Below are 25,367 nucleotides of genomic sequence, written 5' to 3' on the forward strand. Positions count from 1 at the left end.
CCCCTCCTTGCTCTCTATATTGCTCTCTCTCCTCCTCACACACTCTCACACACACCCTCTCTCTCTCACCTCTCCTCTCCTTATATGGTCAGGCCCCGCCCCCCACTGTGATGTCGTCAGCGGCTTGGAGGAAGACCCGTGGGGTTTTTGGGTTTTGGCGTCCAGTCCTGTGGGGCCGCAGGGCTGAGAGTTTCTCCTCCTCCTCCGCTCCTCATCCCTCCATCAGCGGCCCGCCTCACCTGCTCCTCCTTCTGCTCTTCCTGCTCCTCCTCTTTCTGCTCCTCCTGCTCCTCCTCTCTTTGGGGAAAAGAAAAAAGACACTTTGCTCGCGCTTGATTCTCCGTCCGGACCCGGCTGTGTTTCCTCTGAGGATTTTATTTATTTTTCCTGCTTCTTTTTCTCTACGTGAAAATTTTTTTTCAAAACCTTTAAAATCCTTTAAAAACCTTTAAAATTCATTAAAATTCTCGGGAGGAAATGTTTTCTTCGTTCATTGAAAAGTTGAATTCAATCTGAGAAACAGAAAAAGTTGTGCGGACGTGTGAAACTCTTCGATCTGGTTCAGATGTCGGTGAAGAAAATGTTGAGCGAGCCTCCGTCTGCCGTGTAGACCTCCTCACCGCTGGACTTCTCCTCCTCCTCCTCCTCTCCTCTACCTGTCCTCCTCTCCTCTCCCTGTCCTCCTCCTCCTTCTCTCCTCTCCTCCTCCTCCTTCTGCTTCGTCTCCTTTGTGTCCTCCATCGGAGCGTCGGCCCCAGAGATGTTCGGGATCCAGGACAACCTTCCCCGCGGGGCCACGGCCGGCCTGAAGGAGGAGCCGCTGGCCGTTCGCTCCTGGATGCACTCGGCCGGCGTTGTGGACGCCAACACGGCCGCTCAGAGGTAAACTCACCGCCGCCCACAGGGATTCTGGGAGATCGAGTCCCAACGGACGAGCAGCCGCTCAGCGGGAAGCTTTAGATCAGAGGAGCCGCTTTAAATTCAGAGCGGCTGCAACTCAGCGCTCAGACATTCTGACGGGAGAGACGCTCATAGTTATTATCAATAATATGATTCTTCTCATAGTTATTATCAAAAATATGATTCTTCTCATAGTTATTATCAAAAATATGATTCTTCTCAGTTATTATCAATAATATGATTCTTCTCATAGTTACTATCAATAATTTGATTCTTATATTTATTATCAATAATATGATTCTTCTCATAGTTATTATCAAAAATATGATTCTTCTCATAGTTATTATCAATAATTTGATTCTTATATTTATTATCAATAATATGATTCTTCTCAGTTATTATCAATAATTTGATTCTTATATTTATGATCAATAATATGATTATTCTCATTTATTATCAATAATTTGATTCTTATGTTTATTATCAATACTATGATTCTTCTCAGTTAGTATCAATAATTTGATTATTATATTTATCAATATGATTATTCTCATATTTATTATCAATAATTTGATTATTATATTTATTATCAATATGATTCTTCTCATATTTATCATAAAAACAGATTAATCTCCTATTTATATTAAATAATATGATTCTTGTATTTATCTTTATATTTCATAATTATTAGTCACATTCTCATATATATCATACAAAATCTTGTATTAATCTCTAATACTGATAATAAATAATCAGGTTCTTGTATTTATCTTTATTATTGATAATAAATGATCAGATTCTTCCTTTTATTTAAACATTAATATTAAATAATCAGATTCTTTATTTAATTTTAATATTGATGATGAATAAGCTGCAGCTGAAGATTTGTAGGAGAAGAAAGAAAAGAAGTGATGAAGATATTTAACATCCTGAAGGTCAAACAGATCAATAATCAGTAACCACGTCAATAATCAGTTCATATCAGAGGAATGAAACGACTCGTTTGGGTCAAATAAAATCTGCTCGGACGTTTTTAGAATCACTTTCTGACACGTTTCGTTAAACGTGTTTCTGTTCGGAGTCGATGAAGCTCGAACAGAAACGGGACGTTTACGAGTAGGAAGATGAAGATGAAGAGGTCGATGAAGAGGTCACAGAAAACCTCACTTCAGTGTTAAATCCTTTATTTTAATTATTATTTCTCTTCTCAAAGAAAAAAAAATAATTTAAGAGTTTTTTAAATTTATTTTAAACTGCAGATTTTCAAAGTTTGATGATCAGTTCAGATTTAAACGATCTGCCGGCCTCATCAATCACTCAGCAGCAGATCAATAAAACATCTGGATAACATCTGAAAACACTTAATAACATCTGGATAAAACATTTAATAACATCTGGATAACATCTGAAAACACTTAATAACATCTGGATAAAACATTTAATAACATCTGGATAACATCTGAAAACACTTAATAACATCTGGATAAAACATTTAATAACATCTGGAGTCACATTTGAAAATATTTCATAACATCTGGATAAAACATTTAATAACATCTAGATAAAACATCTGAAAATATTTCATAACATCTGGATAAAATATAAAAAAAAATCTGAAAACATTCAATAACAGCTGGATAAAACATTTGATAACATCTGGATAACAATGGAGTCACATCTGGAGCTTCATCTTTCTCATATTTTATAATATATAATATTTTACTGAAGCCGCAGAAATGTCTATTTTATTTCCGTCTTGAGCTCTTCAAGCTGCAGATCAACTTTTTATACTTTTCATATTTTATCAAACAATCAATCAATTTTCTCCTGAAACAGTTTAAATTGTTTAAAATTTGAAACTTTATTCAATTTCAACACGTTTTTATTCCAAAATTCAAACATCAGTTTCACATCTTTACTATTTTTATATAGAAATGAAAAAATAAGCATCAGGATTGAAAACAGATCAGAAAACAGGATTCAGTTCATCAATCAGTTTTTATCTGAGTGAAAAATTATTTTAGTTTTCAGCTGAAACAATCAAATAAATTCAATCAATTTTCACATTATTATAAAACATTAAAGTCAATTTATTATTATTAATTTACTATAAAAACAGTCGTAAAAGTCACTGATTAAAATCCTTTTTGTGGATCAGAAGTATAAAGTTTCTGATTATTGATGTTTCAGATGAAAATAATGGTGTGTGTCGTCCTGAATAAAACACGTGTGATGTGGAACATACATGAGACGCAGCGCGGAGTCTCTGTGTTCATCAGCACGGAACATCCGGAGATATTAACGCTGTCATCAAGTTTCATTTTATTTGACAGAATTTAAAAGATGATTGATATATTTTATATATATTTAAATATGAAAACTTCAGGTTCTTTAACGGTTTTAATTTATATATTTCATAAATATTTAAATAAGAAACCTCTATCTTCTTCCTGCTGTATTATTTTCTGAGTGTTTTTCATCTGTGTCAAAGTGTTTCCATTTCTTTTAAAACATTTTCTCTCCATATGTTTAATATATTTTTTTCTCTCTGTTTTATGTTTTTTTCTCCATCTGGTTTAAACCTATCTGAATATAAAACACGACAACCGATATTTTCATGTTTGCGCGTCGAAGTCAGCGCTGCAGTTTGACTTCTTCTCATGAATTTTAATAATCCGGTGCAGCGTGTCAATCTGAAGTTTCTCTAATGTTCCCCGCAGCGCTGACATGTTGCTGTTAACACGCGTGTTCCTGCTCTGACAGAACACGTCTGATGAAGACGTCCATCAGACGTGTGAGGAGCATTTGATTTAAACACCAGTGCATGTCACAGAAGGAGAAACAAACATGTTCATTTTCTCTTTATGAATCAAATCAGTTTTTATATTTTAAATCACCTCAAATATTCAGAAAAATCTAGAGCGACTGTTTTTACGTGTTTTTTTTTTATATCAAACAGGAAACAGAAAATGTGATGAGTTTTTTACGTTTTTATGACGATTTGTAAAATGTTTTTCTGACAGTTTATAACGTGTTTTTATGAGTTTTAATGTGTTTTTATGATGTTTGCAATGTGTTTTTATGACGGTTTGTAATGTGTTTTTATGACAGTTTGTAACGTGTTTTTATGACGGTTTGTAAAGTGTTTTTATGATGGTTTGTAATGTGTTTTTACGGCGGTATGTAACATGTTTTTACGGGGTTTTGTAACGTGTTTTTATGACGGTTTGAACTGTGTTTTTATGGCGGTATGTAATGTGTTTTTATGGCGGTATGTAATGTGTTTTTATGGCAGTTTGTAGTGATTTTATGGTGGTTTGTAACGTGATTTTATGGCGGTTCGTAATATGGTTTTATGGCGGTTTGTAACGTATTTTTATGACGGTTCATAACGTGTTTTTATGGCAGTTTGTTACGTGTTTTTATGACGGTTTGTAACGTGTTTTTATGACGGTTTGTTACGTGTTTTTATGGCGGATTGTAACGTGTTTTTATGACGGTTTGTAATGTGTTTTTATGACGGTTCATAACGTGTTTTTATGGCAGTTTGTTACGTGTTTTTACGACGGTTGGTAACGTGTTTTTATGGGGGTTTGTAATGTGTTTTTACGGCGGTTTGTAACGTGATTTTATGGCAGTGTGTAACATGTTTTTATGACGGTTTGTAACGTGTTTTTATGGCGGTATGTAACGTGTTTTTATGATGGTTTGTAACGTGATTTTATGGCAGTGTGTAACATGATTTTATGGCGGTTTGTAACATGTTTTTATGGCGGTTTGTAACATGATTTTATGGCGGTTTGTAACATGTTTTTATGGCGGTTCGTAACGTGTTTTTACGACGGTTTGTAACGTGATTTTATTGCGGTTTGTAACGTGTTTTCATGACGGTTTGTAATGTGTTTTTACTGCGGTATGTAACGTGTTTTTATGACGGTTTGTAACGTGTTTTTATGGCAGTATGTAACGTGTTTTCATGACGGTTTGGAATGTGTTTTTACTGCGGTATGTAACGTGTTTTTACGGCGGTAAGTAACGTGTTTTTACGACGGTTTGTAACGTGTTCTTACGACGGTTTGTAACGTGATTTTTTTGCGGTTTCTAACATGTTTTTATGGCGGTTTGTAACGTGTTTTTATGGCGGTTTGTAGTGATTTTATGGCGGTTCGTAACGTTTTTTTTACAATGTTTTGTAACGTGTTTTTATGGCAGTATGTAACGTGTTTTTACGGCAGTTCGTAACGTGTTTTTACGAAGATTTTTAATGTGTTTTTACGACGGTTCGTAACTTGTTTTTATGGCGGTTTGTAATGTGTTTTTATGACGGTTTCTTACGTGTTTTTATGGCGGATTGTAACATGTTTTTATGACGGTTAATAATGTGTTTTCACAACGGTTTGTAACGTGTTTTTATGACGGTTTATAACGTGTTGTTACGACGGTTTGTAATGTGTTTTTACTGCGGTATGTAACGTGTTTTTATGGCGGTATGTAACGTGTTTTTACGGCGGTATGCAACGTGTTTTTATGGCAGTTTGTAATGTGTTTTTACGACGGTTTGTAACGTGATTTGTTTTGCGGTTTGTAACATGTTTTTATGGCGGTTAATAACGTGATTTTACGGCGGTGTGTAACGTGTTTTTATGGCGGTTTGTAGTGATTTTATGGCGGTTTGTAACGTGATTTTATGGCAGTTCGTAATGTGGTTTTATGGCGGTTTGTAACTTGTTTTTACGACGGTTCGTAACGTGTTTTTAATGACGGTTCGCAACGTGATTTTCTGGCGGTTTGTAACGTGTTTTTATGACGTTTCGTAACGTGTTTTTATGACGGTTTGTAACTTATTTATATGGCTGTTTGTGAAGTGAATTTATGGCGGTTTGTAACGTGATTTTAAGGTGGTTAGTAATGTGTTTTTATGACGGTTCGTAACATGTTTTTACAACGGTTTGTAACCTGTATTTACGACGGTACTTAACGTGTTTTTATGGCGGTTTGTAACATGATTTTATGGTGGTTTGTAAAATGTTTTTATGGCGGTTTGTAACGTGATTTTATGGCGGTTTGTAACGTGATTTTATGGCAGTTCGTAATGTGGTTTTATGGCGGTTTGTAACTTGTTTTTACGACGGTTCGTAACGTGTTTTTAATGACGGTTCGCAACGTGATTTTCTGGCGGTTTGTAACGTGTTTTTATGACGGTTCGTAACGTGTTTTTATGACGGTTTGTAACTTATTTATATGGCTGTTTGTGAAGTGAATTTATGGCGGTTTGTAACGTGATTTTAAGGTGGTTAGTAATGTGTTTTTATGACGGTTCGTAACATGATTTTATGGTGGTTTGTAACATGTTTTTATGGCGGTTTGTAACGTGATTTTGTTGCGGTTTGTAACATGTTTTTATGGCGGTTTGTAACGTGATTTTGTTGCGGTTTGTAACGTGTTTTTACGACGGTTTGTAACGTGATTTTATTGCGGTTTGTAACGTGTTTTTATGACGGTTTGTAATGTGTTTTTACTGCGGTATGTAACGTGTTTTTACGGCGGTAAGTAACGTGTTTTTACGACGGTTTGTAACGTGTTCTTACGACGGTTTGTAACGTGTTTCTACGACGGTTTGTAACGTGATTTTTTTGCGGTTTGTAACATGTTTTTATGGCGGTTTGTAACATGTTTTTATGGCGGTTTGTAGTGATTTTATGGCGGTTCGTAACGTGTTTTTACGAAGATTTTTAATGTGTTTTTACGACGGTTCATAACTTGTTTTTATGGCGGTTTGTAATGTGTTTTTATGACGGTTTGTAACGTGTTTTTATGGCGGTATGTAACGTGTTTTCATGACGGTTTGTAATGTGTTTTTACTGTGGTATGTAATGTGTTTTTACGACGGTTGGTAACGTGTTTTTATGGGGGTTTGTAACGTGTTTTTGCAGCGGTTTGTAACGTGATTTTATGGCAGTGTGTAACATGTTTTTATGACGGTTTGTAACGTGTTTTTATGGCGGTATGTAACGTGTTTTTATGATTGTTTGTAACGTGTTTTTATGACGGTTTCTTACGTGTTTTTATGGCGGATTGTAACATGTTTTTATGACCGTTAATAATGTGTTTTCACAACGGTTTGTAACGTGAATTTATGGCGGTTTGCAACGTGATTTTAAGGTAGTTTGTAACGTGTTTTTATTACAGTTCGCAACGTGTTTTAACGAAGGTTTTTAATGTGTTTTTACGACGGTTCGTAACTTGTTTTTATGGCGGTTTGTAACGTGAATTGATGGCAGTTTGTAACGTTTTCATGGCGGTTTTTAACGTGAATTTCTGGCGGTTTGTAATGTGTTTTTATGGCGGTTTGTAACGTGATTTTAAGGTGGTTAGTAATGTGTTTTTATGGCAGTGTGTAACATGTTTTTATGACGGTTTGTAACGTGTTTTTATGGCGGTATGTAACGTGTTTTTATGATTGTTTGTAACGTGTTTTTATGACGGTTTCTTACGTGTTTTTATGGCGGATTGTAACATGTTTTTATGACCGTTAATAATGTGTTTTCACAACGGTTTGTAACGTGTTTTTACTGCGGTATGTAACGTGTTTTTATGGCGGTATGTAACGTGTTTTTACGGCGGTATGTAACGTGTTTTGATGGCAGTTTGTAATGTGTTTTTATGACGGTTTGTAACGTGTTTTTATGACGGTTCGTAACGTGTTTTTATGGCGGTTTGTAATGTGTTTTTATGGCGGTATGTAATGTGTTTTTATGGCGGTATGTAACGTGTTTTTACGACGGTTTGTAACGTGATTTTTTTTTTTGCGGTTTGTAACATGTTTTTATGGCGGTTAATAACGTGATTTTACGGCGGTATATAACGTGTTTTTACGACGGTTTGTAACGTGTTTTTACGACGGTTTGTAACGTGTTTTTAACGACGGTTTGTAACATGTTTTTGCGGCAGTGTGAAAAGTGTTTTTACGACGGTTTGTAACGTGATTTTATCGCGGTTTGTAACGTGATTTTGTTGCGGTTTGTAACGTGTTTTTACGACGGTTTGTAACGTGATTTTATTGCGGTTTGTAACGTGTTTTCATGACGGTTTGTAACGTGTTTTTACTGCGGTATGTAACGTGTTTTTATGACGGTTTGTAACGTGTTTTTACGACAGTTCGTAACGTGTTTTTACGAAGGTTTTTAATGTGTTTTTACGACGGTTCGTAACTTGTTTTTATGGCGGTTTGTAACGTGAATTGATGGCAGTTTGTAACGTTTTCATGGCGGTTTTTAACGTGAATTTCTGGCGGTTTGTAATGTGTTTTTATGGCGGTTTGTAACGTGATTTTAAGGTGGTTAGTAATGTGTTTTTATGACGGTTCGTAACATGTTTTTACAACGGTTTGTAACCTGTATTTACGACGGTACTTAACGTGTTTTTATGGCGGTTTGTAACGTGGTTTTACGACGGTTTGTAACGTGTTCTCACGACGGTTTGTAACGTGTTCTTACGACGGTTTGTAACGTGTTTTTACGACGGTTTGTAACATGTTTTGCGGCAGTCTGAAAAGTGTTTTTACGACGGTTTGTAACGTGATTTTATAGCGGTTTGTAACGTGTTTTTATGGCGGTTTGTAACTTGTTTTTATGGCAGTTTGCAGTGATTTTATGGCGGTTTGTAATGTGATGTTATGGCGGTTTATAACGTGTTTTTACGGTGGTATGTAACGTGTTTTTATGACGGTTCCCAACTTATTTTTATGGCGGTTTGGAACGTGAATTTATGGCAGTTTGTAACGTGTTTCTATAACGGTTCGTAACTTATTTTTAGGTCGGTTTGTAAAGTAATTTTATGATGGTTCGTAACGTGTTTTTAAGACGGTTTGTAACATGTTTTTGCGGCGGTTTGTAACGTGATTTTATGGCGGTTTGTAACGTGAATTTAAGGTGGTCTGTAACTTGTTTTTATGACAGTTCGTAACGTGTTTTGACGGCGGTATGTAACGTGTTTGTACGATGGTTTGTAACGTGTTTGTACGACGGTTTGTAACGTGTTTTTACGACGGTTTGTAACGTGGTTTTATGACGGTTTGTAACGTGGGTTTACGACGGTTTTGTAATATGTTTTTACCGCGGTATGTAAAGTGTTTTTACGACGGTTTGTAACGTGATTTTATGGCGGTTTGTAACGTGAATTTATGGCGGTTTGCAACGTGATTTTAAGGTGGTTTGTAACGTGTTTTTATGACGGTTCGTAACATGTTTTTACGGTGTTATGTAACGTGTTTTTACGACGGTTTGTAACCTGTATTTACGACGGTACGTAACGTGTTTTTACCACGGTTCGTAACGTGTTTTTACGGCGGTCTGTAACGTGTTTGTACGACGGTTTGTAACGTGTTTTTACGACGGTTTGTAACGTGGTTTTATGACAGTGTGTAACGTGGGTTTACGACGGTTTGTAATATGTTTTTACGGCGGTATGTAACGTGTTTTTACGACGGTTTGTAACGTGTTCTTATGACAGTTTGCAACGTGTTTTTACGATGGTTTGTAACGTGATTTTATCGAGGTTTGTCCTGTGTTTTTATGGCGGTTTATAACATGATTTTATAGCGGTTTGTAATGTGTTTTTATGGCAGTTTGTAGTGATTTTATGGCGGTTTGTAATGTGATTTTATGGCGGTTTGTAACGTGTTTTTTAGGCGGTTCGTAACGTTTTTTTACGACGGTTTGTAACGTGTTTTACGGCGGTATGTAACGTGTTTTTATGACGGTTTGTAACGTGTTCTTTCGACGGTTTTTAACGTGTTTTTACGACGGTTTGTAACGTGGGTTTACGACGGTTTTGTAATATGTTTTTACCGCGGTATGTAAAGTGTTTTTTACGACGGTTTGTAACGTGATTTTATGGCGGTTTTGTAACGTGAATTTATGGCGGTTTGCAACGTGATTTTAAGGTGGTTTGTAACGTGTTTTTATGACGGTTCGTAACATGTTTTTACGGTGTTATGTAACGTGTTTTTATGGCGGTTTGTAACGTGATTTTATGGCGGTTTGCAGTGATTTTATGGCGGTTTGCAATGTGATGTTATGGCGGTTTGTAACATGTTTTTACGACGGTTCGTAACATGTTTTTACGGTGTTATGTAACGTGTTTTTATGACGGTTTGTAACGTGTTCTTTCGACGGTTTGTAACGTGTTCTTACGACGGTTTGTAACGTGTTTTTTACGACGGTTTGTAACATGTTTTGCGGCAGTCTGAAAAGTGTTTTTACGACGGTTTGTAACGTGATTTTATAGCGGTTTGTAACGTGTTTTTATGGCGGTTTGTAACTTGTTTTTATGGCAGTTTGCAGTGATTTTATGGCGGTTTGTAATGTGATGTTATGGCGGTTTATAACGTGTTTTTACGGTGGTATGTAACGTGTTTTTATGACGGTTCCCAACTTATTTTTATGGCGGTTTGGAACGTGAATTTATGGCAGTTTGTAACGTGTTTCTATAACGGTTCGTAACTTATTTTTAGGTCGGTTTGTAAAGTAATTTTATGATGGTTCGTAACGTGTTTTTAAGACGGTTATGTAACATGTTTTTGCGGCGGTTTGTAACGTGATTTTATGGCGGTTTGTAACGTGAATTTAAGGTGGTCTGTAACTTGTTTTTATGACAGTTCGTAACGTGTTTTGACGGCGGTATGTAACGTGTTTGTACGATGGTTTGTAACGTGTTTGTACGACGGTTTGTAACGTGTTTTTACGACCGGTTTGTAACGTGGTTTTATGACGGTTTGTAACGTGGGTTTACGACGGTTTTGTAATATGTTTTTACCGGCGGTATGTAAAGTGTTTTTACGACGGTTTGTAACGTGATTTTATGGCGGTTTGTAACGTGAATTTATGGCGGTTTGCAACGTGATTTTAAGGTGGTTTGTAACGTGTTTTTATGACGGTTCGTAACATGTTTTTACGGTGTTATGTAACGTGTTTTTACGACGGTTTGTAACCTGTATTTACGACGGTACGTAACGTGTTTTTACCACGGTTCGTAACGTGTTTTTACGGCGGTCTGTAACGTGTTTGTACGACGGTTTGTAACGTGTTTTTACGACGGTTTTGTAACGTGGGTTTTATGACAGTGTGTAACGTGGGTTTACGACGGTTTGTAATATGTTTTTACGGCGGTATGTAACGTGTTTTTACGACGGTTTGTAACGTGTTCTTATGACAGTTTGCAACGTGTTTTTTACGATGGTTTGTAACGTGATTTTATCGAGGTTTGTCCTGTGTTTTTATGGCGGTTTATAACATGATTTTATAGCGGTTTGTAATGTGTTTTTATGGCAGTTTGTAGTGATTTTATGGCGGTTTGTAATGTGATTTTATGGCGGTTTGTAACGTGTTTTTAGGCGGTTCGTAACGTTTTTTTACGACGGTTTGTAACGTGTTTTTACGGCGGTATGTAACGTGTTTTTATGACGGTTTGTAACGTGTTCTTTCGACGGTTTTTAACGTGTTTTTACGACGGTTTGTAACGTGATTTTACGACTGTTTGTAACGTGATTTTATTGCGGTTTGAATGTGTTTTTATGGCGGTTTTGTAACGTGATTTTATGGCGGTTTGCAGTGATTTTATGGCGGTTTGCAATGTGATGTTATGGCGGTTTGTAACATGTTTTTACGACGGTTTTTAACGTGTTTTTACGACGGTTTGTAACATGATTTTTTTGCGGTTTGTAACATGTTTTTATGGCGGTTTGTAACGTGTTTTTATGGCGGTTAATAACGTGATTTTACGGCGGTTTATAACGTGTTTTTACGACGGTTTGTAACGTGATTTTACGACTGTTTGTAACGTGATTTTTTTTGCGGTTTGTAACGGTGATTTTATGGCGGTTCGTAATGTGGTTTTATGGCGGTTTGTAATGTGATTTTATGACGGTTCATAATGTGGTTTATGACGGTTTGTAACGTGTTTTTATGGCGGTTCGTAACATGTTTTATGGCGGTTTTGTAACGTGATTTTTTTGCGATTGTAACGTGTTTTTATGATGGTTCGTAACTTGTTTTTATGGCGGTTTGTAACGTGATTTTAATGTGGTTTGTATCGTGTTTTTATGACAGTTCGTAACGTGTTTTTATGGCGATTTGTAACGTGATTTTATGATGGTTCGTAACTTGTTTTTATGGCGGTTTGTAACGTGATTTTAATGTGGTTTGTATCGTGTTTTTATGACAGTTCGTAACGTGTTTTTATGGCGATTTGTAACGTGTTTTTACGACGTTTCGTAACATTATTTTATGGCGGTTCGTAACGTGATTTTATGGCGGTTTGTAAAGTGATTTTATGATGGTTCGTAACTTCTTTTTATGGCGGTTTATAACGTGAATTTATGGCGGTTTGTAACGTTGTTATGGCGGTTTGTAATGTGAATTTCTGGCGGTTTGTAACGTGTTTTTATGGCGGTTTGCAGTGATTTTATGGCCGGTTTGCAATGTGATGTTATGGCGGTTTGTACATGTTTTTACGACGGTTTGTAACGTGTTTTTTACGACGGTTTTTAACGTGATTTTTTTGCGGTTTGTAACATGTTTTTATGGCGGTTGTAACGTGTTTTTATGGCGGTTTGTAGTGATTTATGGCGGTTCATAACGGTTTTTTACAATGTTTTGTAACGTGTTTTTACGGCAGTATGTAACGTGTTTTTACGACGTTTCGTAACTTGTTTTTATGGCGTTTGTAACGTGAATTATGGCGGTTTGCAACGTGATTTTAAGGTAGTTTGTAACGTGTTTTTATTACAGTTCGCAACGTGTTTTAACGAAGGTTTTTAATGTGTTTTTACGACGGTTCGTAAACTTGTTTTTATGGCGGTTTGTAACGTGAATTGATGGCAGTTTGTAACGTTTTCATGGCGGTTTTTAACGTGAATTTCTGGCGGTTTGTAATGTGTTTTTATGGCGGTTAATAACGTGATTTTACGGCGGTATACAACGTGTTTTTACGACGGTTTGTAACGTGTTTTTACGACGGTTTGTAACGTGTTTTTAACGACGGTTTGTAACATGTTTTTGCGGCAGTGTGAAAAGTGTTTTTACGACGGTTTTGTAACGTGATTTTATCGCGGTTTGTAACGTGATTTTGTTGCGGTTTGTAACGTGTTTTTACGACGGTTTGTAACGTGATTTTATTGCGGTTTGTAACGTGTTTTCATGACGGTTTGTAACGTGTTTTTACTGCGGTATGTAACGTGTTTTTATGACGGTTTTGTAACGTGTTTTTACGACAGTTCGTAACGTGTTTTTACGAAGGTTTTTAATGTGTTTTTACGACGGTTCGTAACTTGTTTTTTATGGCGGTTTGTACGTGAATTGATGGCAGTTTGTAACGTTTTCATGGCGGTTTTTAACGTGAATTTCTGGCGGTTTGTAATGTGTTTTTATGGCGGTTTGTAACGTGATTTTAGGTGGTTAGTAATGTGTTTTTATGACGGTTCGTAACATGTTTTTACAACGGTTTGTAACCTGTATTTACGACGGTACTTAACGTGTTTTTATGGCGGTTTGTAACGTGGTTTTACGACGGTTTGTAACGTGTTCTCACGACGGTTTGTAACGTGTTCTTACGACGGTTTGTAACGTGTTTTTACGACGGTTTGTAACATGTTTTGCGGCAGTCTGAAAAGTGTTTTTACGACGGTTTGTAACGTGATTTTTATAGCGGTTTGTAACGTGTTTTTTATGGCGGTTTGTAACTTGTTTTTATGGCAGTTTGCAGTGATTTTATGGCGGTTTGTAATGTGATGTTATGGCGGTTTATAACGTGTTTTTACGGTGGTATGTAACGTGTTTTTATGACGGTTCCCAACTTATTTTTATGGCGGTTTGGAACGTGAATTTATGGCAGTTTGTAACGTGTTTCTATAACGGTTCGTAACTTATTTTTAGGTCGGTTTGTAAAGTAATTTTATGATGGTTCGTAACGTGTTTATTAAGACGGTTTTGTAACATGTTTTTGCGGCGGTTTGTAACGTGATATTATGGCGGTTTGTAACGTGAATTTAAGGTGGTCTGTAACTTGTTTTTATGACAGTTCGTAACGTGTTTTGACGGCGGTATGTAACGTGTTTGTACGATGGTTTGTAACGTGTGTTGTACGACGGTTTGTAACGTGTTTTTACGACGGTTTGTAACGTGGTTTTATGACGGTTTGTAAGTGGGTTTACGACGGTTTTGTAATATGTTTTTACCGCGGTATGTAAAGTGTTTTTACGACGGTTTGTAACGTGATTTTATGGCGGTTTGTAACGTGAATTTATGGCGGTTTGCAACGTGATTTTAAGGTGGTTTGTAACGTGTTTTTATGACGGTTCGTAACATGTTTTTACGGTGTTATGTAACGTGTTTTTACGACGGTTTGTAACCTGTATTTACGACGGTACGTAACGTGTTTTTACCACGGTTCGTAACGTGTTTTTACGGCGGTCTGTAACGTGTTTGTACGACGGTTTGTAACGTGTTTTTACGACGGTTGTAACGTGGTTTTATGACAGTGTGTAACGTGGGTTTACGACGGTTTGTAATATGTTTTTACGGCGGTATGTAACGTGTTTTTACGACGGTTTGTAACGTGTTCTTATGACAGTTTGCAACGTGTTTTTACGATGGTTTGTAACGTGATTTTATCGAGGTTTGTCCTGTGTTTTTATGGCGGTTTTATAACATGATTTTATAGCGGTTTGTAATGTGTTTTTATGGCAGTTTGTAGTGATTTTATGGCGGTTTGTAATGTGATTTTATGGCGGTTTGTAACGTGTTTTTAGGCGGTTCGTAACGTTTTTTTACGACCGGTTTGTAACGTGTTTTTACGGCGGTATGTAACGTGTTTTTATGACGGTTTGTAACGTGTTCTTTTCGACGGTTTTTTAACGTGTTTTTACGACGGTTTGTAACGTGATTTTACGACTGTTTGTAACGTGATTTTATTGCGGTTTGTAATGTGTTTTATGGCGGTTTTGTAACGTGATTTTATGGCGGTTTGCAGTGATTTTATGGCGGTTTGCAATGTGATGTTATGGCGGTTTGTAACATGTTTTTACGACGGTTTTTAACGTGTTTTTACGACGGTTTGTAACATGATTTTTTTGCGGTTTGTAACATGTTTTTATGGCGGTTTGTAACGTGTTTTTATGGCGGTTAATAACGTGATTTTACGGCGGTTTATAACGTGTTTTTACGACGGTTTGTAACGTGATTTTACGACTGTTTGTAACGTGATTTTTTTTGCGGTTTGTAACGTGATTTTATGGCGGTTCGTAATGTGGTTTTATGGCGGTTTGTAATGTGATTTTATGACGGTTCATAATGTGGTTTTATGACGGTTTGTAACGTGTTTTTATGGCGGTTCGTAACATGTTTTTATGGCGGTTTGTAACGTGATTTTTTTGCGATTGTAACGTGTTTTTATGATGGTTCGTAACTTGTTTTTATGGCGGTTTGTAACGTGATTTTTATTGTGGTTTGTATCGTGTTTTTATGACAGGTTCGTAACGTGTTTTTATGGCGATTGTAACGTGATTTTATGATGGTTCGTAACTTGTTTTATGGCGGTTTGTAACGTGATTTTAATGTGGTTTGTATCGTGTTTTTATGACAGTTCGTAACGTGTTTTTTATGGCGATTTGTAACGTGTTTTTACGACGTTTCGTAACATTATTTTTATGGCGGTTCGTAACGTGATTTTATGGCGGTTTGTAAAGTGATTTTATGATGGTTCGTAACTTCTTTTTATGGCGGTTTATAACGTGAATTTATGGCGGTTTGTAACGTTGTTATGGCGGTTTGTAATGTGAATTTCTGGCGGTTTGTAACGTGTTTTTATGGCGGTTTTGCAGTGATTTTATGGCGGTTTGCAATGTGATGTTATGGCGGTTTGTAACATGTTATTACGACGGTTTGTAACGTGTTTTTACGACGGTTTTTAACGTGATTTTTTTGCGTTTTGTAACATGTTTTTATGGCGGTTTGTAACGTGTTTTTATGGCGGTTTGTAGTGATTTTATGGCGGTTCATAACGGTTTTTTACAATGTTTTGTAACGTGTTTTTACGGCAGTATGTAACGTGTTTTTACGACGTTTCGTAACTTGTTTTTATGGCGGTTTGTAACGTGAATTATGGCGGTTTGCAACGTGATTTTAAGGTAGTTTGTAACGTGTTTTTATTACAGTTCGCAACGTGTTTTAACGAAGGTTTTTAATGTGTTTTTACGACGGATTCGTAACTTGTTTTTATGGCGGTTTGTAACGTGAATTGATGGCAGTTTGTAACGTATTCATGGCGGTTTTTAACGTGAATTTCTGGCGGTTTGTAATGTGTTTTTATGGCGGTTTGTAACGTGATTTTAAGGTGGTTAGTAATGTGTTTTTATGACGGTTCGTAACATGTTTTTACAACGGTTTGTAACCTGATTTTACGACGGTTTGTAACGTGATTTTTTTTTTTGCGGTTTGTAACATGTTTTTACCGCGGTTTGTAACGTGAATTTATGGCAGTTTGTAACGTGATTTTAAGGTAGTTAGTGTAAAGTGTTTTTATGACAGTTCGCAACGTGTTTTAACGAAGGTTTTTAACGTGTTTTTACGACGGTTCATAACTTGTTTGGATGGCGGTTTGTAACGTGATTTTAAGGTGGTTTGTAACGTGTTTTTATGACGGTTGCGTAGCTTATTTTTATGGCGGTTTGTAAAGTGATTTTATGATGGTTCGTAACTTGTTTTTATGGCGGTTTGATAAAGTGATTTTTTGATGGTTCGTAACGTGTTTTTATGGCGATTTGTAACGTGTTTTTACGACGTTTTCGTAACATTATTTTATGGCGGTTCGTAACGTGATTTTATGGCGGTTTGTAAAGTGATTTTATGATGGTTCGTAACTTCTTTTATGGCGGTTTATAACGTGAATTTAAGGCGGTTTGTAACGTTGTTATGGCGGTTTGTAATGTGAATTTCTGGCGGTTTGTAACGTGTTTTTATGGCGGTTTGCAGTGATTTTATGGCGGTTTGCAATGTGATGTTATGGCGGTTTGTACATGTTTTTACGACGGTTTGTAACGTGTTTTTACGACGGTTTGTAACGTGATTTTTTTGCGGTTTGTAACTTTTTTTATGGCGGTTTGTAGTGATTTTATGGCGGTTCATAACGGTTTTTTCAATGTTTTGTAACGTGTTTTTACGGCAGTATGTAACGTGTTTTTACGGACGTTTCGTAACTTCTTTTATGGCGGTTTGTAACGTGAATTTATGGCGGTTTGTAACGTGATTTTAAGGTAGTTTGTAACGTCTTTTTATGACAGTTTGCAACGTGTTTTAAACGAAGGTTTTTAATGTGTTTTTACGACGGTTCGTAACTTGTTTGGATGGCGGTTTGTAACGTGATTTTAAGGTGGTTTTTAACGTGGTATTTATGACGGTTCGTAGCTTATTTTTATGCGGTTTGTAAAGAGATTTTATGATGGTTCGTAACTTGTTTTATGGCGGTTTGTAACGTGATTTTAATGTGGTTTGTATCTTGTTTTTATGACAGTTCGTAACTTGTTTTTATGGCGATTTGTAACGTGTTTTTACGACGTTTCGTAACATTATTTTATGGCGGTTTCGTAACGTGATTTTATGGCGGTTTGTAAAGTGATTTTATGATGGTTCGTAACTTCTTTTTATGGCGGTTTATAACGTGAATTTATGGCGGTTTGTAACGTGATTTTAAGGTGGTTTGTAACGTGTTTTTACGACGGTTTGTAACGTGATTTTTTTGCGGTTTGTAACATGTTTTTATGGCGGTTTGTAACATGTTTTATGGCGGTTTGTAACGTGTTTTTATGGCGGTTAATAACGTGATTTTACGGCGGTTTGTAACGTGTTTTTATGGCGGTTTGTGGTGATTTTATGGCGGTTCATAACGGTTTTTTACAATGTTTTGGAAAGTGTTTTTACAGCAGTATGTAACGTGTTTATTATGACGGTTCGTAACATGTTTTTGTGGCGGTTTGTAACGTGATTTTATGGCGGTTTGTAATGTGTTTTTTATGGCAGTTTGGTAGTGATTTTATGTGCGGTTTGTAATGTGATTTTATGGCGGTTTGTAACGTGTTTTTAGGCGGTTCGTAACGTTTTTTTACGACGGTTTGTAACGTGTTTTTACGGCGGTATATAACGTGTTTTTATGACGGTTCGTAACTTATTTTTATGGCGGTTTGTAACGTGAATTTATGGCGGTTTGTAACATGTTTTTATAACGGTTCGTAACTTGTTTTTATGGCGGTTTGTAACATGATTTTAAGGTGATTTGTAACGTGTTTTTATGACGGTTCGTAACATGATTTTAAGGTTGTTTGTAACGTGTTTTTATGACGGTTCATAAAATGTTTTTACGGCAGTATGCAACGTGTTTTTATGACGGTTTATAACCTGTATTTACGACGGTAAGTAACGTGTTTTTACGACGGTTCGTAACATGTTTTTATGGCGGTTTGTAAGGTGAATTTATGGCGGTTTGTAACGTGCTTTTATGGCGGTTTGTAACGTGATTTTGAGGTGGTTTGTAACGTGTTTTTATGACGGTTCGTAGCATGATTTTAAGGTGGTTTGTAACGTGTTTTTATGACGGCTCATAAAATGTTTTTACGGCAGTATGTAACGTGTTTTTACGACGGTTTATAACCTGTATTTACGACGGTAAGTAACGTGTTTTTACGACGGTTCGTAACATGTTTTTATGGCGGTTTGTAAGGTGAATTTATGGCGGTTTGTAACGTGCTTTTATGGCGGTTTGTAACGTGATTTTTGAGGTGGTTTGTAACGTGTTTTTATGACTGTTCGTAACATGTTTTTACGGCGGTATGTAACGTGTTTGTACGACGGTTTGTGACGTGTTTTTACGACGGTTTGTAACGTGGTTTTACGGCGGTTTGTAACGTGTTTTTATGGCGGTTTGTAACGTGTTTTTACGGCGGTAGGTAACGTGTTTGTGCGACGGTTTGTAACGTGTTTTTACGGCGGTAGGTAACGTGTTTGTACGACGGTTTGTAACTTGTTTTTATGGCGGTTTGTAACGTGTTTGTACGACGGTTTGTAACGTGTTTTTACGACGGTTTGTAACGTGGTTTTATGACAGTGTGTAACGTGGGTTTACGACGGTTTGTAATATGTTTTTACGATGGTTTGTAACGTGGTTTTGCAACGGTTTGTAACGTGTTCTTATAACGGTTTGTAACGTGTTTTTACGATGGTTCGGAACGTGTTTTTACGACGGTTTGTAACGTGTTTTTACGGCGGTTCGGAACGTGTTTTTACGACGGTTTGTAACGTGAATTTATGGCGGTTTGTAACGTGTTTTTATAACGGTTCACAACTTATTTTTATGGCGGTTTGTAAAGTGATTTTGTGATGGTTCGTAACTTGTTTTTACGGCGGTTTGTAGTGATTTTATGGCGGTTTGTAACATGCTTTTATGGCGGTTTGTAACGTGATTTATAGGTGGTTTGTAACGTGTTTTTATGACGGTTTGTAACGTGATTTATAGGTGGTTTGTGACATGTTTTTACGACGGTTTGTAGCGTGTTTTTAACGACGGTTTGTAACGTGTTCTTGTGACGGTTTGTAACGTGTTTTTACGCCGGCTTGTAACGTGTTCTTGTGACGGTTTGTAACGTCATTGTATGGCGGTTTGTAATGTGTTTTTATGGCGGTTCGTAACGTGATTTTATGGCGGTTTGTAATGTGTTTTTATGGTGGTTCGTAACGTGATTTTATGGCGGTTTGTAACGTGATTTTATGGCGGTTCGTAATGTGGTTTTATGGCGGTTTGTAATGTGATTTTATGACGGTTCATAATGTGATTTTATGACGGTTTGTAACGTGTTTTTATGGCGGTTTGTAACATGTTTTTTATGGCGGTTTGTAACGTGAATTTATGGCGGTTTGTAACGTGTTTTTATGACGGTTCCTAACATGTTTTTTGTGGCGGTTTGTAACGTGAATTTATGGTGGTTTGTTACGTGCTTTTATGGCGGTTTGTAACGTGATTTTAAGGTGGTTTGTAACGTGCTTTTACGACGGTTTGTAACCTGTATTTATGACGGTAAGTAACGTGTTTTTACGACGGTTCGTAACGTGTTTTTACGGCGGTAACGTGTTTGTACGACGGTTTGTAACGTGTTTTTACGACGGTTTGTAACGTGGTTTTACGACGGTTTGTAACATGGTTTTATGACGGTTTGTAACATGATTTTAAGGTGGTTTGTAACGTGTTTTTACGACGGTTTGTAATGTGTTTTTACGGCGGTATGTAACGTGTTTGTACGACGGTTTGTAACGTGTTTTTACGACGGTTTGTAACGTGGTTTTATGACGGTTTGTAACGTGGTTTTACGATGGTTTGCAACGTGGTTTTACGACAGTTTGCAACGTGGTTTTACGACGGTTTGTAACGTGGTTTTACGACGGTTTGTAACGTGGTTTTATGACGGTTTGTAACGTGTTTTTACGCTGGTATGTAACGTGTTTTTACGTCGGTTCCTAACTTATTTTTATGGCGGTTTGGAAAGTGATTTTATGATGGTTCGTAACTTCTTTTTATGGCGGTTTGTAGTGATTTAATGGCGGTTTATAACGTCCTTTTATGGCGGTTTGTAACTTGATTTTAAGGTGGTTTGTAACGTGTTTTTATGACGGTTTGTAACATGTTTTTATGGCAGCTTGTAACGTGCTTTTATGGCGGTTTGTAACGTGATTTTAAGTTGGTTTGTAACGTGTTTTTACGGCGGTTCGGAACGTGTTTTTACGACGGTTTGTAACGTGAATTTATGGCGGTTTGTAACGTGTTTTTATAACGGTTCACAACTTATTTTTATGGCGGTTTGTAAAGTGATTTTGTGATGGTTCGTAACTTGTTTTTACGGCGGTTTGTAGTGATTTTATGGCGGTTTGTAACATGCTTTTATGGCGGTTTGTAACGTGATTTATAGGTGGTTTGTAACGTGTTTTTATGACGGTTTGTAACTTGTTTTTACGACGGTTTGTGACATGTTTTTACGACGGTTTGTAGCGTGTTTTTACGACGGTTTGTAACGTGTTCTTGTGACGGTTTGTAACGTGTTTTTACGCCGGCTTGTAACGTGTTCTTGTGACGGTTTGTAACGTCATTGTATGGCGGTTTGTAACGTGTTTTTATGCCGGTTTGTAACATGATTTTATGGCGGTTTGTAATGTGTTTTTATGGCGGTTCGTAACGTGATTTTATGACGGTTCATAATGTGATTTTATGACGGTTTGTAACGTGTTTTTATGGCGGTTTGTAACATGTTTTTATGGCGGTTTGTAACGTGAATTTATGGCGGTTTGTAACGTGTTTTTATGACGGTTCGTAACATGTTTTTGTGGCGGTTTGTAACGTGAATTTATGGTGGTTTGTTACGTGCTTTTATGGCGGTTTGTAACGTGATTTTAAGGTGGTTTGTAACGTGCTTTTACGACGGTTTGTAACCTGTATTTATGACGGTAAGTAACGTGTTTTTACGACGGTTCGTAACGTGTTTTTACGTGCGGTAACGTGTTTGTACGACGGTTTGTAACGTGTTTTTACGACGGTTTGTAACGTGGTTTTACGACGGTTTGTAACATGGTTTTATGACGGTTTGTAACATGATTTTAAGGTGGTTTGTAACGTGTTTTTACGACGGTTTGTAACGTGTTTTTACGGCGGTATGTAACGTGTTTGTACGACGGTTTGTAACGTGTTTTTACGACGGTTTGTAACGTGGTTTTATGACGGTTTGTAACGTGGTTTTACGATGGTTTGCAACGTGGTTTTACGACAGTTTGCAACGTGGTTTTACGACGGTTTGTAACGTGGTTTTACGACGGTTTGTAACGTGGTTTTATGACGGTTTGTAACGTGTTTTTTACGCTGGTATGTAACGTGTTTTTACGTCGGTTCCTAACTTATTTTTATGGCGGTTTGGAAAGTGATTTTATGATGGTTCGTAACTTCTTTTTATGGCGGTTTGTAGTGATTTAATGGCGGTTTATAACGTCCTTTTATGGCGGTTTGTAACTTGATTTTAAGGTGGTTTGTAACGTGTTTTTATGACGGTTTGTAACATGTTTTTATGGCAGCTTGTAACGTGCTTTTATGGCGGTTTGTAACGTGATTTTAAGTTGGTTTGTAACGTGTTTTTATGACGGTTCATAACATGTTTTTACGGCGGTATGTTACATGTTTTTACGACGGTTTGTAACCTGTATTTACGACGGTAAGTAACGTGTTTTTACGACGGTTTGTAACGTGTTTTTATGACGGTTCATAACATGTTTTTACGACGGTTTGTAACGTGTTTTTACGACGGTTTGTAACTTGGTTTCACGACGGTTTGTAACGTGGTTTTACGACGGTTTGTAACGTGGTTTTATGACGGTTTGTAACGTGTTCTTGTGACGGTTTGTAACGTGTTTTTACGACGGTTTGTAACGTGTTCTTTTGACGGTTTGCAACGTGTTTTTACGACGGTTTGTAACGTGAATTTATGGCGGTTTGTAACGTGTTTTTATAACGGTTCGCAACTTATTTTTATGGCGGTTTCTAAAGTGATTTTGTGATGGTTCGTAACTTGTTTTTACGGCGGTTTGTAGTGATTTTATGGCGGTTTGTAACGTGTTTTTATGACGGTTCGTAACATGTTTTTACGGCGGTATGTAACGTGTTTTTACGACGATTTGCAACCTGTATTTATGACGGTATGCAACGTGTTTGTACGACGGTTTGTAACGTGTTTTTACGGCGGTATGCAACGTGTTTGTACGACGGTTTGTAACGTGGTTTTACGACGGTTTGTAACATGTTTTTACGGCGGTATGTAACGTGTTTTTGCAACGGTTTGTAACGTGTTTTTACAACGGTTTGTAGCGTGTTTTTACAACGGTTTGTAACGTGTTTTTATGGCGGTTTGTAACGTGAATTTATGGCGGATTGTAACGTGTTTTTATAACGGTTCACAACTTATTTTTACGGCGGTTTGTAACGTGTTTTTACGACGGTTTGTAACGTGAATTTATGGCGGTTTGTAACGTGTTTTTATAACGGTTCACAACTTATTTTTATGGCGGTTTGTAAAGTGATTTTGTGATGGTTCGTAACTTGTTTTTACGGCGGTTTGTAGTGATTTTATGGCGGTTTGTAACATGCTTTTATGGCGGTTTTTAACGTGGTTTGTAACGTGTTTTTATGACGGTTTGTAACGTGTTTTTATGGCGGTTCGTAACATGTTTTTGTGGCGGTTTGTAACGTGAATTTATGGTGGTTTGTAACGTGCTTTTATGGCGGTTTGTAACGTGATTTTAAGGTGGTTTGTAACGTGCTTTTATGGCGGTTTGTAACGTGATTTTATTGTGGTTTGTGACATGTTTTTACGACGGTTTGTAACGTGGTTTTACGACGGTTTGTAACATGTTTTTACGGCGGTATGTAACGTGTTTTTACGGCGGTATGTAACGTGTTTTTGCAACGGTTCGTAACGTGTTTTTACGACGGTTTGTAACATGTTTTTACGGCGGTATGTAACGTGTTTTTACGACGATTTGCAACCTGTATTTATGACGGTAAGTAACGTGTTTTTACGATGGTTCGTAACGTGTTTTTACGGCAGGATGCAACGTGTTTGCACGACGGTTTGTAACGTGTTTTTACGACGGTTTGTAACGTGTTTTTACGGCGGTATGTAACGTGTTTTTGCAACGGTTTGTAACGTGTTCTTATAACGGTTTGTAACGTGTTTTTACGACGGTTTGTAGTGTGTTTTTACGATGGTTTGTAACGTGTTTTTATGGCGGTTCGTAACGTGTTTTTACGACGGTTTGTAACGTGAATTTATGGCGGTTTGTAACGTGTTTTTATAACGGTTCACAACTTATTTTTATGGCGGTTTGTAAAGTGATTTTGTGATGGTTCGTAACTTGTTTTTACGGCGGTTTGTAGTGATTTTATGGCGGTTTGTAACATGCTTTTATGGCGGTTTGTAACGTGATTTATAGGTGGTTTGTAACGTGTTTTTATGAAGGTTTGTAACTTGTTTTTATGACGGTTTGTGACATGTTTTTACGACGGTTTGTAGCGTGTTTTTACGACGGTTTGTAACGTGTTCTTGTGACGGTTTGTAACGTGTTTTTACGCCGGCTTGTAACGTGTTCTTGTGACGGTTTGTAACGTCATTGTATGGCGGTTTGTAACGTGTTTTTACGATGGTTGTAACGTGTTTTTATGGCGGTTTGTAATGTGTTTTTTCGGCGGTTTGTAACGTGATTTTACGGCGGTTTGTAACGTGTTTTTATGGCAGTTTGTAACGTGATTTTATGGCGGTTTGTAACGTGTTTTTATGCCGGTTTGTAACATGATTTTATGGCGGTTTGTAATGTGTTTTTATGGCGGTTCGTAACGTGATTTTATGGCGGTTTGTAACGTGTTTTTATGGTGGTTCGTAACGTGATTTTATGGCGGTTTGTAACGTGATTTTATGGCGGTTCGTAATGTGGTTTTATGGCGGTTTGTAACGTGATTTTATGACGGTTCATAATGTGGTTTTATGACGGTTTGTAACGTGTTTTTATGGCGGTTCGTAACGTGTTTTTACGGCGGTATGTAACGTGGTTTTACGACGGTTTGTAACGTGGTTTTACGACGGTTTGTAACGTGGTTTTACGACGGTTTGTAACGTGGTTTTACGACGGTTTGTAACGTGGTTTTATGACGGTTTGTAACGTGTTTTTACGCTGGTATGTAACGTGTTTTTACGGCGGTATGTAACGTGTTTTATGGGGGTTTGTAACGTGTCTTTATGTCAACAGGAAACATATTTTTATTTTTCATGATTTCAAGTATTCTGTCTCACTTCTAATGATTCGTTGAACTCTTTTGTCGGTTTGTTTTCTAGCGGGGTGGGGTTAGCTCGAGCTCACTTTGAGAAACAGCCTCCGTCCAACCTGAGGAAATCCAACTTCTTCCACTTCGTGTTGGCGCTGTACGACCGGCAGGGTCAGCCAGTCGAGATCGAACGCACCACGTACATGGATTTCGTGGAGAAAGAAAAGGTTAGCAATCAAACGCACCCACCGGTCATCATCATTGACATGTTGTCGGAGGGTGGGGTAAAAAAATAAATACACCGCAGGCCGAACTATGGGTAGAAAAACACAAAGATAGGGAATCACATGATAGAAATTTTCCCAGCTGTTAAACTTTACCCCTGCACTTCTGGGCTTTCATACCTCAACAGTGCCCTCTTAGTTCAGAGGAAATGGAAAACAAATGCACCCCCGACACCCAGAGAGTTTGAAGTGAAGTATGTGGGAAAACAAGCGCTCCCGGCCGGGCTGCGTTACAGAGCCTGTAGGATTATTTTTGCTGCTTTTATCGGATGGGTGGAGATAAACACTTGA

General features: G+C 37.3%; 1 protein-coding gene across 3 annotated transcripts in view; it reads left to right on the forward strand.

Moving 5' to 3' along the window:
- Positions 1-628: 628 nt before the first annotated feature.
- Positions 629-25,367, forward strand: part of ebf3a (EBF transcription factor 3a) — a 52,252-nt gene continuing 27,513 nt past the window's right edge. For all 3 annotated transcript variants that reach the window (XM_069147103.1, XM_069147104.1, XM_069147105.1), the window contains exons 1-2: positions 629-882; positions 24,863-25,019. In XM_069147103.1, coding sequence (XP_069003204.1) covers positions 761-882; positions 24,863-25,019 — 279 coding nt within the window. In that variant the 5' untranslated portion in view covers positions 629-760. The remainder of the gene's footprint in view (positions 883-24,862; positions 25,020-25,367) is intronic.

This window comes from Embiotoca jacksoni, unplaced genomic scaffold (genome assembly GCF_022577435.1).
Source record: "Embiotoca jacksoni isolate LCO1_2020_lvr unplaced genomic scaffold, fEmbJac1.0.p SCAF_130, whole genome shotgun sequence".
NCBI classification, from domain to species: Eukaryota; Metazoa; Chordata; class Actinopteri; family Embiotocidae; genus Embiotoca; species Embiotoca jacksoni.